Source organism: Rhineura floridana, chromosome 3, assembly GCF_030035675.1.
Source record: "Rhineura floridana isolate rRhiFlo1 chromosome 3, rRhiFlo1.hap2, whole genome shotgun sequence".
NCBI lineage: Eukaryota > Metazoa > Chordata > Lepidosauria > Squamata > Rhineuridae > Rhineura > Rhineura floridana.
Window position 1 is genome coordinate 3,237,719 of NC_084482.1, and position 14,880 is coordinate 3,252,598.

A 14,880-nucleotide genomic window follows, 5' to 3' on the forward strand; every position below is an offset into this window, starting at 1 on the left:
AAGCACTTCATCCCACCTGTCAGTATGCAAGCACGTCGATAGCTGACAGTGGGGGTACATGTCCAGGGCCCTACTCGGCAGAAAGAGCAGGAGGGACTGCTAATACAGCAGGGCTGGCTTACCACATTGTGAAATAAGTAATACATTACCAGCTAGCCCTACCCCAGCCCCCCCACACCCTGGCTGTAAAGCAATGATTAAGAGTCCACAATGACCTAACCACCATTGGTAGCTGGCACAGTGTAAGGGCCATGGAGTGTCCACTGTTGTGACACAGGAAGTCCCCATGTCCCTCAGCCAGAAATACCTCAACCAGAAACTCATCCAGGCGTATCTATGCTACACACGCAAAACTTGAGTTATAGTCATTGCCTCTCCTCACAGAACTGTAATCCCATAAGAGATCTAACAATGAATACTCAGCATCTACATCAGATTAAAAACCCCAAGATTTTGGATGGGGAAGCCAATGTCAGATAACTGGAATAAAACAAAGACATGTTTGTAGTGGATATACTCACCAAGTGGCTTTAAGCAAGCAGCTCCTCTTCTGGACACTTCCACCATCACCCACCTCCCCTGTACCTGAAATATGGGGATGATACTGACCTACTTTACAGGATTATTGTTAAGTGCTACTGAGATCATGTATGTGAATAAATGCTAAGCTTTTGTGTTTATTGTTGATGATAATCCCCATATTGGGGGAAGAGCCATTCATGAAGCAGCCCTTAGTTGCTGCTTCTTTCCCAAGGCCCCTAATCACCCCCCCTCCAGTAGCCCTGCCATCTGGGCCATGCTTCTTCTTCAGCTCTGGTTGCTAGTATGATGCTGATAAGCAGAACATTCCTGTTGAACTGCACCTTTCCAGAGCACAAGACCCATGTCCTCACCCCAAGCACAGGCAGAGGTCCTGCTTGCCATTACATCTGACTTTAATTGAGAATCTTTCAGTACCGCCCAGGAACTAACCATGTAAAAGGCCCTTACTGACTTTGGTGGTGGCCCTACCAGAAGTGATCTAATCAGAATTAAAACAAAGTGCATAGAATAAACAGTCATGAGGAGGGGAAGTGGTGGTGAGGGTTGGGGGTCCTTGCACCTTGGTTAGAGCACAGACCCAGTGATTGCTATAGGAATGAAGGGATCACAGTTAGGAAAGGTCTCTCCGTATGTCCTTGTGTGTGAGAGACAACATAAAGTCTGCATCATGTGAGATCTAAGTTGGGAGGCCACATTCAGAAGGAGAGAGTTCCAGCAGTCTCTGAATTGCCAGCCTCTGCTGGCAGGAAGTCCTCTGTTGCCCAAAGTGTCACAGTGTTGAACATTTGCTGCAAAGTCAATCATGGTACAGCCGGGGCACCTGAGCATAAGTGCAGGAGACAGTACCAAAGGGAAGAAGGTATTGCTCAGTGTCTCTGGAATGTGCCCAGATGGATTTGGTGAGTAACGCCGAAGCTTGGAGAGGGATTCAGGCACCGGCGGAGACTGTAGATGTCAAAAGTTCTGCATGCATATGTGTAGCTTTTGTGTCCAGCCCAATGTGAGTTACGTACAGGCATGTGGAAATGTGTTGTTGTACTGGCACATTAAACTGTGGGTTTCCCAGTGAACTGATGCAGTGCAAGCCACAAGAGCAAATACTGTATGTGACTGTATGTATGTATCTATGTCTGAATGTTACAACACCTGTGTATGGATATGTGTATTCTAACTATGCATATGAATGCACACCAAAGTAGGGAGAAATACATACCTATGAAATGTAAGTGGAGGAAAGGGTGGTGAAGTCCATGCATCCATGCATGATGGTGTGTGAACAGCAATGTGGACTTGCTAGTATGTGGAGGAGTGTTTGTGTTGTGATTGTGTGTCCATGTGTAAGTGCACATGTGTGACTATGTGCATATAGAGAACACTTGGAACCTCCCAAACAGCTTGAGCCCTCCATTTCTCTCCCTCCCATTCACCATCTCCAGGGCAACAGGTAAAGGATTTGGGAGATACAGGTGGAGAGGCAAATCCACTCTTTAAACAATTCCTCTATTCATGACATACCAAGCCCTCTAGGGGTTCATCAATCTGCATCTGTGTTCTCCCAGGGAATGAGAGAGAGAGAGAGAGAGGGCATGTGCTACACTAGACTACTGGCAGGGCATGTTACCAATCTCAAAGTCTGCCACTGGGACTAGATCAGTGACTCCTGTTCCTGAGGAGGGCATCTTAGCCAGGCTCACATGACCAAGCAGCACTGGCAAGACTTCTGCTTACGCCTGCTCTGCCCCTGCTCTTGGCCTTCCCCTTGGTGGGGTGCCACAGACTGGAGCTGGCATGATGAGGCAGTGTTGGCAGAGGTGGTGGTGTAGGTTGGGGCATCCTGGCTTGTGCCTGCCTGCAGGTTTAAGATCCCAGCCTTGGGCTGTGAGTTTCCTACAGACATGTCCTGAGCATCTGCTGAAGCCTTTGGCTCCTTCAGCAAAGGCTGCTGTTCAGCATGGAGGTTTTCCAGGACTTCTTTCGTCTCTTCTTCTACAGCAGCCAGGCTGCCATCTCCACCTTCTTTCAGCTCCTGACGTTCCACTGTTACATTCTTGTCCCGGAAGCGTTGGCCAAGGTCTTGATTGTATGAGGGCAAAGCATCTGGAGCTGTTGTTGTTTCCTCCAGTGTTGGGGTTTGGACTTTATTAGGGGACAAGGCTTGGCCGGACAGTGTAGGCATTTCTTCTGGAAGAGAGATGGGGATCTGCTTTACTGAAAGAGACTTTTCAACTTCTTGAAGACAAGAAGCCTGGCTCTGCATAAGGATTGGCATCTGCTCCACTAGAGTTGGTTGAGCCTGTCCTGGAGGTGACCCTTTAGCTTCAAGGAGACTGGGTGAAGTCTGACATGGTAGAGATGCCTGAATCTGGTCTGTAAGTGATCCTCCCGCCTCTTGCAGAGAAGAAAGGGCTGAATCCTCCAAAAACGTGGGTTTCTGGTCCTGCAGAACTGGTGGGATCTGGTCTGGCAGAGATGTCAGAATCTCCCCTGGATGTAAATGTTTATCTTCATCCACAGAGAATGGGATCTGGTCTAGAAGAATGATGTCTGCCTCTGGCAGAGAAGAAATCTGGGCCTCTGGAGCTGTTGGTATTTGATCCTGCAGAGTTACTGGAATCTCTTCCAAGGACAATCCCTCCGCTTCTTGAAGTGAAGTAATTTGATCAGGCAAAGAAGAGAGCTGATTAGACAAAGAGGGGACTATGTCTGGAAAGGATTCTTTAGCCTCCAGCACAGAACGTTCCTGGCCCTGTAGAGCTGTTGATATCTCAAGGGATCTTTCTGTTTTGTGCAAACAGGAAGGAATCTGTCCTGGCAGAGATGTGAACTGGTCTGGAAAACGTGGCAGGACCTGATCTGGCAGAGAAGCACTCTGTTCTTGCAGAGATGTTGGGATCTGGTCAAGAAGTTTCCCTTGTGCTTCACATAGAGGTGATAGGATCTGGTCCTGCAGAGAACTGACTCCACCCTGTAAGGAGGATGGCTTCTGTTCTGGAGAAGAGGAAAGATGGTCCTGCTGAGATGGTGGGTTTGGATCTAAAAGGGACTCCTGCTGTGAAGATGAGGCCAGGGCTAGAAAAGATTCCTTCCTTTCTTGCAAAGGAGAAAAAGTTGATGGGCTCTGATTTGGTATCAATGACAGCACTGACTCTAGGAGTGGACCCTCAGTTTCTTGAAAAGATGAGATCTGGTCTTGCAAAGAAGGGCCTGACAGTGACGATGATGACTTGGCTGGATCTAGAAGTGACATCTTGGCCTCTTCCTGAGGGAGGATCTGGTCTGGACGAGGTTGCTTGGGCAGGTCCAGCCAAGACTCCTTACTCTCTCCCCCTTGCCCCAGCATGGTTGCCTCTGATCCACAGGACTCCTGCAGCCCCTGCTTCCTAACTTGATTTTCCTGTCCCCCCATTACTGGTTCTGCATAGCCAGCTGCTATGTCTTGGGCAGGCTCTGCCTCCTTGGCACCCTGTTCTGATAGCTCCTTCTGCCTTCCTCCCATCAAAGCTGCCTCGTTGGCCAGGGAGCCCATTTCCAGCTTCCCATCTGCCTGCCTCTTGGGAGAATCAAAGCAGCTATTCTCATCCCGCAGAGGCTTGGAGGGACTTTGACAATCCTGAGAAGTGGGGGACTCTCCCTCTGGGCCATCACGGCTGCCAAGCTCAGTGTCCACCTGTCTCTCTGTAGCTCCAGGGGTTTTCCCTTGACTCAAGGCTCTGTGAGGAGGGCTCAGCCTACTCTCTTCTTCACTCCCACTGCCTAAATCAGTGTGGCCCTCCAACTCTTCCTCTTTCCCAATGGATCTCTGTTTCTGCCCAACAGCGTCCATGCTGCCCACTTCCTGGCCCAAGTGGTCCCTGATTACCATCTCCTCCACTGCCGGCTTGCTCTGGCAGCTGGCAATGGCTTCACTAGGATCCAAGCTCTGCCAGGCTGGCTTCACGTCAGGAGCAGCCTCGGAACTCCCCTGTTGAGGCTGACAGTCTCCATCTTCTTCAGCCATGGGGCTCACCTTGACTTCTGCCTTTTCAGGACTACATTCCCTGCCAAACAAACCTTTGGAGAACAAAAATAACATGATGTCAGGTACTCAGGTCCTCTGATATATTCCCCTTCTTTAAAGGAGGGAAGCTGGACCAGAAAGCAGGTCTCTTGATGTAAATCTGGTCCCTGGTCTCTGCTTTCCAAGCAGATCCCTGCCACAGATCCATATTGCTTGTATACCAGTTTTATCTAACAGGCATTCTTAAAAAATAATAATCCTGGGAACTGTAATTTGGCGAGGGTGCTAGAATTCCCTGTTACAGAAGTCAAACAGAGCTATAGTTCCCAAGGCTCCTGGGGAAGAGAGCCTGGCTGGGAGTCCAGAGTCTGTGAGTTCAAATCCCCATTCTTGTCTCCTGGGTGTCAAGGGCCAGCTAAAGATCACCCCCACAGTGAGTGGCTCAGGGGTTACATGCCCTGCTACCCGTGCAGCCATGGACAAGCTGCACAGTCCCAAGGAGCCCAGTTGCCCCCCAGCTGGCAGTTGCAGACAAGGAAGGGGCCGGCTTGTGCAGCTGTGGCAAGCTGAGCAGGCCTTAGCCAGCTGGGGAGGACTAGCCTCAGAGGGAGGCCATGGGAAACCCCCTCTGAATACCGCTTACCATGAACACCCTATTCATACGGTAGCCATAAGTCAGGATCAACTTGAAGGCAGTCCATTTCCATTTGTATATGTGAAGTGGATGCAACTAAAAAGAGCATGGCTGGAATGTAAGGAAGGCCTCCATCGGATTCAGTCATTGCTCCCGAGCATGTTGGTGCTGTCAGGGAAGGACTTTGGGGCAGAAGTGCAAAAGCCCCGTTCAGCACAAGGAACAGGAGGGAGGACCTGAAGCACAGCACTAAATGTGGCTTACCACATTTTGAAGTAATACCCCATGGGTGGCTAGCCAGTGGTCGTGCAGATGTTGCTGAACTACAACCCTGTTCTGTTTCTTTGTAATCAGGAGAGGCCGGGTATGTCCTAAACTGGTGCCTAGATACAGTCCTGGGCTACTAATGAACTGAATCCTGACAAAATGGAGACCCTGTGGATGCACGGTTCCCAGGTCCAGGAATCAAGTTGTGTGCCATCTCTGGATGGGGTTGTACTCCTTCTGAAGGAGGTGATGCGTAGTTTACAGGTACTCCTAGATCCATCACTGTCACTTAGAGACCCAGGTGACCCCAGGGACTTGGAATGCCCATTACCAACTTTGGTTGGTACACCAACTGCAACCGTTCCTGGACAGGTAGTCATACATTGGTAACCTCATGTTAGACTACTGTAATGCACTGTAGGTGGGGCTACTCTTGCACTTGGTTCAGAAGCTGCAGCTAGTGAAAAATGCAGCTACTAACTTGCTTGCTTGCTTATTTATAGTGTTTATATATCACTTAATCATTAGCATTTTTAAGCAATGTACATAAAAAATAAACCAAACGGAGAATAAAACAATAAAAAGTCATCATAAAACTGAACACTACCTTAAAATGCCTGGTGGAGTATGAAAGTCTTTGCCATGTGCCTGAAGTTCAGCAAGGACAGTGCTCAAGAAGGGAACTCAGTCAGGAGTTCCACAGGCTTGGGCCTGCTCCACTGAAAGCACAGCTTCTACTAATTACAAACTGTGCTTCTGAGCCAGGGGGGACGGCCAAGAGAGTCACAGTAATCAGTCAGGGATATAAGGGATCAGATGGTCCTTAAGATATCCTGGACCCAAGTTTTTAAGGGCCTTGTAAATTAATACAAGAACCTTGACCCTCGCCTGGTATCATATGGGCAGCTGATGCAAGCTTTCAAAGCACTGAAGTAATGTCTGTCCCCATCAACAGGCTAGCTGCATTTTGTACCATTGGGAGCCTCCAGACCAGACACAAGGGTAGACCCACATAAACACTCAGCTTTATACATATTATACCAGAAAGATCTGGACAGGCTGCCTATTAGCTACTGAGCTGAGTTTGAGGTTGCTGTTGACATATAAAACCCTATAAAACTTAGGGCTAGGCTACCTAGCAGACCAGCTCCCCTAGTACAGACCAAGCAGACCTTTAAGATCTTCCAAAGAGATCCTGCTTGTTGTTCCACAATCAGAGGATTGTCACTTGGTGACTGTTGCAAGTGGGGCAAGAGCAACTCCTGTTTTGTTCTTTTGTTGATGCTCCAGAAGGGAGAGAGAGTGAGGGTCCTCCAGATGGATAGGCTTTGTTTACCTTTACCTGTGATGCTCTGACTGACTTCCTTCCGTTGTTAGACTGATATGTTTTAAGGAAGCTTACCTGCCCCTTTGCTCACTTCTCTTCTTCGACTGTCTGGGAGAGAGGAGACACCTTTTGTCTCTGCTCTCTCTCTCCTAAGCCATGAGGGCAACTCCCAAGCCTGGGCGTTGTGCCTCCAACTTAGTTAGTTAGAACTAGGTATGCCTTCAGATCTACTATGTATTTCTATAAATAAAGTAGCTTTTCTTATTTTACTAAGTCTTAAGTCTCAGTGATCTCAATGCAGGGTAAAAGCCTGCTTTCTTAGGTAAACGCACAGACTGGCACACACGCATTTCAGACTGCTGTTATTCTCTGCTTAACAAATATACAAATTTACACAACAACAGTGACAACACAGACGTGGGCCTTCTTCGTGATGGCACCCACCTTCTGGAATGCCCTCCCTTGGGTAATTCATGAGGTGCAGACAGAAATGACATTTAAATGTCTCTTTAAAACGTATATGCTTACCCAAACTTTCCTGGACTCTGACTCTTAATTTTTTTAATGTTTTGTTTTGTACAGTGCTGTTTTATTTATGATATACAATTGTGTTTTTGTTTTTATCTAGTTTTTGGGAAATTTTATTGAATGTTGTTTGCTTTCGTATTGTTCTTATGTAAGCAGCTTAGAGATTTTTACTATATTTAGTTTTTAATATAAAAATAAATAAACCAGAACTCCCATCACCCCTAGCCAGCATGGCTAACGGTCAGAGAAGATGGGAATTGTAGTCTGGAGGGCCATAGGTCACCCACCCCTATAATACACATATACTATCTATTGAAGTGCATGTAAGACCATTGTCCAGAGTCTAAAATTACCCAGACAGAGATGCGCTTTGAAAGGAGTACACAAACACACACATGCACACTATGAATCATTGGCTCTGTTTCTGCCAACTATGAGGTGACATAAGAGCCTACGAAGGATTCTGAGGTACTGGCTCATAATCAGTGTAAACCAATGTAAATCTCTGCTGAGATTCCATGGAGAGATCTCACCCCACACCTTTCAAAGCTTACCTTTGAAGCAAAAAGCCTGCGTTTCAATGAAAGCTGTGATTTTTCAGGATTTCAGCCACATTCTGAATTCCAAAGTCCATGTTTGCATGAATTTGCTTCACTTTTTGCTCCACTTGAACGTGGAAGCTTGGGCTAGAGGTAAAACCTGTGACCCCATCTAAGTGCCTGGCCTGACTGCTTACCCCAGGGAGGGGGAGCCTCAGGCCCAGGGGTCTCATGGGGCTCTCCAATCCTCTCTGTTTGGCCCTCAGGAATCCCCTCCCCAGGCCACACAGGTGACTGGCCCTGCCCCACACACTTGAGTGTTTTATCCTGGCTGGAAGGTGTTCTTCAACTCTGATAACGCCTCGTGCTTGCCTAGATGGAGGTTACAGAGCTGGGTGAGTGTCTGTAGAAGCCAGCTTAATGTACAGAAGTAAATGCTACATTTGTTGCATTTGCCTCTGGCATATGGCCCCCCAGAAGGTTGTTCCTTGGGCTGAAAAAGGTTCCCGACCCCTGCCTTACTCAATCGCAGTACCCACCTACTCCTGATAGGTCTCCATTCCGAAGTTTCTCTTTGGCTGCTATCCGTATAGGCCTTTTGGGTGGAATAGGAGCCAACTCAAGCCTGGACTCAGTGCCATTTCTCTCTGCAAGGAATTTATGAGGTCACATTCAGACTGGATTATCAGGTCCTCAGGGGTGATGTATGTGTGACGGGTTAGTGAATCATAGCTCAGAGGGTGAATGAAGTCTAGTGGTACTAATCTTCTTGTGGCTGGCTGTTTGGGATGGAGCCTTGTGGGCAGACTTGGCAGAGATAACTTGCCCTGTCACCCTGAGATTTTAGCCCTGCCCCTGCAGAAGGAGAGTAAATCCCTGAGACCAAGCAGACCTGTGTTCAGACAAGCTAAAGCAGTGCCATATACTACCAGCGTCTCTTAGGAAGTACACCAGGGATGGGGAAGGGTGGCCCTCCAGATGTTGCTAGACTCCAACTCCCATAATCTCTGACCACTGCTCGTGGTCTGATGAGACCTGGCATTGGACATTACCTATACAGCCCCAGGTTCACCATCCCTGCACTACACTTTCATACTGGCCCATATCTTTGAGAACAAGCCCATTTCTGCTAGAACATGGTACTCTAAGCAGCATGTACAGCCAACCCACCTTCTGTGTATGGTGACTCACCAGGGCTTCCACAAGCCTCCTGGTTATGTTCCCTTATTGGGACTGTAAATAAAAGGGGGTTAAAAGGCAAATTGCAGGCCCCAATACAACGGCCAATAGCTGGGGGTTTTTTTTGGGGGGGGAGGGCTTGGTGGATCACACTGTGCAGGCCTGGAAAGCACGGACTTTGCAGAGGCTTCTAATTTCACTAGCAGGAAAGAAAATGTGATAACAAGATAGGAAGGGGGAACAGACAAAAGCAGATCTAAGTTGCCTGGGTAGAGTGAGTACGTTCTGGGATGGCCAAAGGTGGGATAGAGGTTGCCTAAATGACAAGCCTTCCAAAGCTGTAGTTACAGAAAATAACCTGGAAAAAGTCCCATGACTGTTTCTTTATCTGAATACCCTACAAGGTTGCGCCAACAAGCTAGAATGGATAAAGAGATGAAACTTTTGTCACCTACCATTTCTTAAAACAAATCACAGACTGTGTCCATTCCAAGTTACTCTAGCCTCAAAGCCTGGCCCTTTAAAACAAGCAGTTTGCTGGATATCAGGTTTCAGTTGGGTGAGTGTGAATGTTTCAACACACATCTGAGATAGTAAATTGCAGAATACACTTGGGGAATGGAGGGACAGCTTTAGTCTTATTATAGTCCTGTCAACTGGGCTGCAAAAAACAGACAGGATAAAGTGGAAATAGTGGGAAAGCTGTAGCTTAAAACAGGATGGAATGTGAATTCATGGGGTGTGGATGGGACTCAGGGCTGGCCCTAGGATAAATAGTGCCCTGAGTGAGGAGTCCCCTGCCCTGATCAGTTTTATTACTTCCTCCCAGCAGGAGCCCAGGGTGGCAAGGCCACCCAGAAGATTTATGGGGCCTGTCAAGAATAGCTAACTTTGGTCAAGCTGAAATGGGTCAACCAGAGAGCATTCTGGGAGCCTGTGGTTCCCTAGGACTCCCTACTGGGGGAGATGCGAAGCTCAGTGTCAGACAGACAACTTGCAACCTTGCAAGAAGATGCAACTGAACCTTAGCTGTTATCCCTTATCGGCTTCCTGAGATCAAAAGTCAGGAAGAGGGGGTGTTGTAGATCAGGACCTCTGGGTGGGGCTGTCTAGCTCCCTTATCTTCAAAGGCTTCAAAGGAGTGGATCACGGCAGGGGTGGAATATGACTATTTGTCTCCCCCCTCCTTGTTGACCGATAAACTCCATAAAAATGAAGGATGCTCCTTCAGTCTTTGTTCCCTATTGCCATCTACCTAAACTCACCTGAAGTTTGACAGAGAAAAGCCGTTTGGGAACCAGGCTATTCTACTGTGAGTATAGGATCTTAGTTTAGAAAGTTCTTTGTTATTTTTCATGCTCTGTACTGAACCTCTCACTTTTGTTATGCCAATGTACCTCGTGTAACCTGTCTGAGGGTGATTAGCTTTAAGGAAACAAATTGCTGCACTCTCGTTTGTATATACCATTCTGTTTACTTTTAAATAAACTATCCTTTTATAAATGGTGTGTATTGGCTTGAAACTAAGGATTCTAAATCTAGTCCCTTTAGAATTCACATAGGTCTCTGAGATCCCTTCTCTCAGAGAAAGGAACCAGGAAGAGCGCTGGTGGCAGTACTACTGAGTAATTACTCCTGAAGGAGGGAGGGTTTTGCCTGGGAAGCAGAGACCCAAAGGAGTTGGGACTGTTCTCGGAAGCAAAGAACCCCCCTTGGGGTGCTGAGGGCAAGGGACCCCAGGGGACCAATTCTTTGACAGGGCCTGATGCCAGTATGATGTTGGGAGCTCTGCTGCTGCCCCCTACAAGGCCCTATGCATATATGTACAAGCCTGTAGGGTACATGCAAGAATTACTGCATGCATGAACTACGTGTGAGAATTCTCGCCTGCAGCTCCTCCTTGCCCTGGGATCCAGCAGAATGATATATGCACTTCATTTCTTCTTACATGGGAATAAGAGAATAGGGATCCGGTTGTGCTTCTTCTGAGTACCTCCTCCAAATTCCAAACCCCTTTCTGGCAGAGCTTCTTACTGTTTCCTGAGGCTCAGCCTCACACATGGCCTGCTGCTCAGTCAGGAAGGATTCCTTCCTTAAGGCCTGGCCTTGCACCACTCCTATATCTTTCCCTCTGGAAACGCCACAGAAAATTGCTCTCCCGTGGCACCTTACCTGGAAATCTTAGGTGGCGTTCATTCATTCACTCACTCACTCACTCCTTGACCTTTTTTTTCCAGCCAGGCCTGGAGTTCTTTCTGTGCCTGCTCTGCCGCAGAATGCTTCCTCAAAGCCTTCCCTGCTCCTCTCCTTACAACAAACTCTATAACTGGGGCTAATTGGCCTGGGCCAATCATAAGCCTGCCTGACTAATCTTATCTCTATTGCTATCCAGAAATAAAGATTTTAATCTTCCCGTGGTTGATTTAGCCTCTTCTTACAGCTGGGCTGCGGGCCTAGGAATAAGCAATACCCTCTCTTTCAGTCTTCCAAAGATTCTTTTTACAACTATCTTAAGCTTCATATTAGCATCTATTCAGCTTTATACACAACTATGTAAAATATTTACTTCATCATGGCTGGGGAAAAGTTCCATTATGTCACAATTCAATGTTGAGATTCAGTATCATCTTACACTCTAAATATACCTTTTCCTTTTTTTATGAAAACTTTAAACAAGATACCAAGAATTCTGGTGTCATGTGGCACTGTCAGGACAGGGGCCAATGGTATGTACAGGAACCGAGACAGGGAAGCCCTTGCTGTGGCGGGGTCTGGAGCAAATTGCCCCAATTGCCGCCCTCCCGGGCAGCCCTGCGGCTTTGCAGTGTTACCAAGTTGTATGGCTTGTGCAGGATGGCAAGACACAGCAGTGCCAACAGGCCCTGCTACTCCTAGGTTTTTCCTCAGCAATGTCTATGAAAAGGGCCCAGAGTGAGCTACCTTTTATTTGCTGCTCTCCTTTCAGTGCACTCCAGCTCCAGTTCTAGGATCCCAATGAAGTCTCTGTCATATGGGTACTCTCAAAGGATGACTCTCATGGAGTTGTAGGCCTATATTATACAGCCACAAGAGTGGCTGTATACTATAGCCAGCGTGGGTTTTTCACATTCCGCAATGTTAAATTGAAAATACCCCCCATGCCATTCTGGTGCTTCCCATAAGCTCATTTCAAAACAAAACCTTACAAAACTTATAGTCCTGAACACAGAAACGCTTGCTTAACAACCCTGTCAATTTTCATGGCGATACACAAAACAGTCAGAGAGAATCGAGAGTTCAAAGTGTAAAACGAGAGAAAAAAACCCCAGAGCCCTTTTGGAGTACCTGTAATCCTAATACTGACGTTGCCCCATACTCTGACCTTCATCTTCTGCAATTTAAAAGTTAAAAAATGCCTGGCTGATTTTTAATTAATTTAAGAAATCTTGGCTGGAACCCTATGATAACGCGGGGCATGCTCAGTAAGAACCAACTGTCAGTGATCTAAAAGCCTCACAGCTGCTGGGCTTGCCTAATCAAGGGGCCACACCCACACCAGATGCTGATTTCATGTGAGACAGTCATGGCTTCCCTCAGAGAATCCTGGGAAGTGTAGTTTGTGAAGGGTGCTAAGAGACTCCTGTTCCCCTGAGAGAATGGTTTAACAGTCAGCTACTCTGATTGAAGGTCTGTGAGGGGAACAGGGCGTCTCCTAGCAACTCTCAGCACCCTTCACTAACCACACTTCCCAGGATTCTTTGAGAGAAGCCATGACTGTCCAAAGTGAAATAAAGGCCTGGTGTGGATGTGGCCAGCGACAGCTTTGGTTTAAATTTGCGTGGGAGGCTACATGTGCCTGCTGTAGAATAAAAAGGTGGGGGAAATGCTGAAAAGCAATGATACTGTTCACAATGTTTTCCTTTTGGAAAGGAAAAGGTTTTCCCCTCTGCCCAGTGCCCACCCAACCAATCTCCTCCCCTCCTCTCCCCTGGTCAGTGTTGGACTACAACCTGGGAGACCAGGGTTCGAAGCCCCACAAAGCCATGAAGCTGACTGGGTGACCTTGGGCCAGTCACTGCCTCTCATCCTCAGAGGAAGGCAATGGTAAAACCTCCTCTGAATACCATTTACCATGAAAACCCTATTCAAAGGGTCTCCATGAGTTTGGTCTACTTGAAGGCAGTCCATTTCCATTTCCATTTTCAAACATGATTGCACAGAAATAAATCCCACTGAACTAAAAAAGTATGCAAATGATCAAACTAGGGTTGCCAGACCCAGCCTCCAAGAGGTCTTCTGTATCTTTAAAAGTTGTGTAGGGGGAAGGGAGAATTTCACCTTGTGGTTTTTCCCATTACAGTGTTGCAAGAAAACCTGTACCTGGCTGAATTTTCTCTTCTCTTAAAGATACAGAATCATTCTCAGGCCCTGAGCCTGGCAACCCTAGATCCAACCCACCCTCCCTTCTATCCCCTCCCTCTTGCCCCTTCCCTCCCCCTTCCTTTGCCCCTCCCTCCCCTCCCCCCTTCCCGTTCCTCCTCCTCCCCCTCCCCTTCCTCCTCCTCCCCCTCCCCTTCCTCCTCCTCATGGTCAGTTTTACCTATCTTAAGCATGATTGCACAGAAGTAAATACCATTGAACTCTATAAGCATGCAAATTATAAAAACCTCTCCTCCTCTCCCCCTTCCTTTGCCCCCTCCAATACTCCAAACACTCCTTCCCCTTCCCCCTCCCCCTCCCCCATGGTCAGTTTTTCCTATCCTAACCATGATTGCGTAGGAGTAAATCCCATTGAACTCAAAAAGTATACAACTGATCAAACCCACCCTCCCTTCTCCTCCCTCCTATCCCCTCCTTCTTGCCCCTTCCAATCCCCTCACCCTCCAGTCCCCTCCCACCCCCTCCCCATGGTCAGTTTTACCTATCTTAAGCATGATTGCATGGGAGTAAATACCAGAACTCAATAATCATGCAAATGATCAAACCTGCCCTCCCCTGCACCTTCTTTTGTCCCTCCCCCTCCAATCCCCTCTTTCCCCCTCCCCCTCCTTCTGCTCCTCTCCCTTTCTTCTTCCTTCTCCTCTCCCCTCCCCCTGCTCCTCCTCCATGGTCAGTTTTACCTATCCTAACCATGATTGCATAGGAGTAAATCCCATTGAACTCAATAAGCATGCAAATGATCAGACCTGCCTTTCCCCTCCTTCCCCTCTCCTCTCTCTTCCTGCTCCCCTCCCCTCTTCCTTCTTCCTCCTTACCTGCCCACTCCAGCCATCCTTCCCTTCCTCCTGGTCAGTTTTACCTATCCTAAGCATGATTGCACAGGAAAAAATCCCACTGAATGCAATAAACGTGCAAATGATCAAACCTGTCCTTCTCGTCCCCTCCCCCTCCTGCCTGCTCCCATCCCCTCCTCCCCTCTGCCCTTCTTCCCCTCCCTCCTCCTCTCCCCATCCCCTGTGGTCAGTTTCACCTACCCTAAACATTATTGCAGGGGAGTAAATCCCACTGAACTCAGTAAGTATGCAAATGATCAATCCATTCTCAGCAAGCTTGCACAGGATCCCATTTCTTATCTCCCAGATTAAAAAGCAGAGAGATTCACTAATAGGCAAAAAACCTTGCAGTTTAAGAACATACCTATAGCCCATAGGTATTTCTATCAAACTTTACAAAGCAGGGAAATTTGGCAGCTATAGTGCAGGGGAGCAGGAGATCTGACCTCTCTGAGATATTGTACTGCCCTACAAATTTGTCAAAATGCTCAGAGACACGTTACCAAATTCTTCCAAGCTACACAGCAAGTGGATTGGACTGTGAAAGACCAACCCAAATTGTGTTTGCATTTTGCGACCACCCAGCTCACCCACCCCTAAGGCTGACCCTCGGA

At 47.7% G+C, this 14,880-nt stretch overlaps 1 protein-coding gene across 2 annotated transcripts in view; it reads right to left on the bottom strand.

Moving 5' to 3' along the window:
* Nucleotides 1-917: 917 nt before the first annotated feature.
* The window catches only part of PALM3 (paralemmin 3), a 56,903-nt gene continuing 42,940 nt past the window's right edge, over nucleotides 918-14,880 (bottom strand). The window contains exons 7-8 of one of the 2 annotated variants that reach the window (XM_061613871.1): nucleotides 8,375-8,482; nucleotides 918-4,593 (exon numbers count right to left, since the gene is read on the bottom strand). In XM_061613871.1, coding sequence (XP_061469855.1) covers nucleotides 2,234-4,593; nucleotides 8,375-8,482 — 2,468 coding nt within the window. In that variant the 3' untranslated portion in view covers nucleotides 918-2,233. The remainder of the gene's footprint in view (nucleotides 4,594-8,374; nucleotides 8,483-14,880) is intronic. The other variant, XM_061613872.1, reaches the window with a different exon arrangement.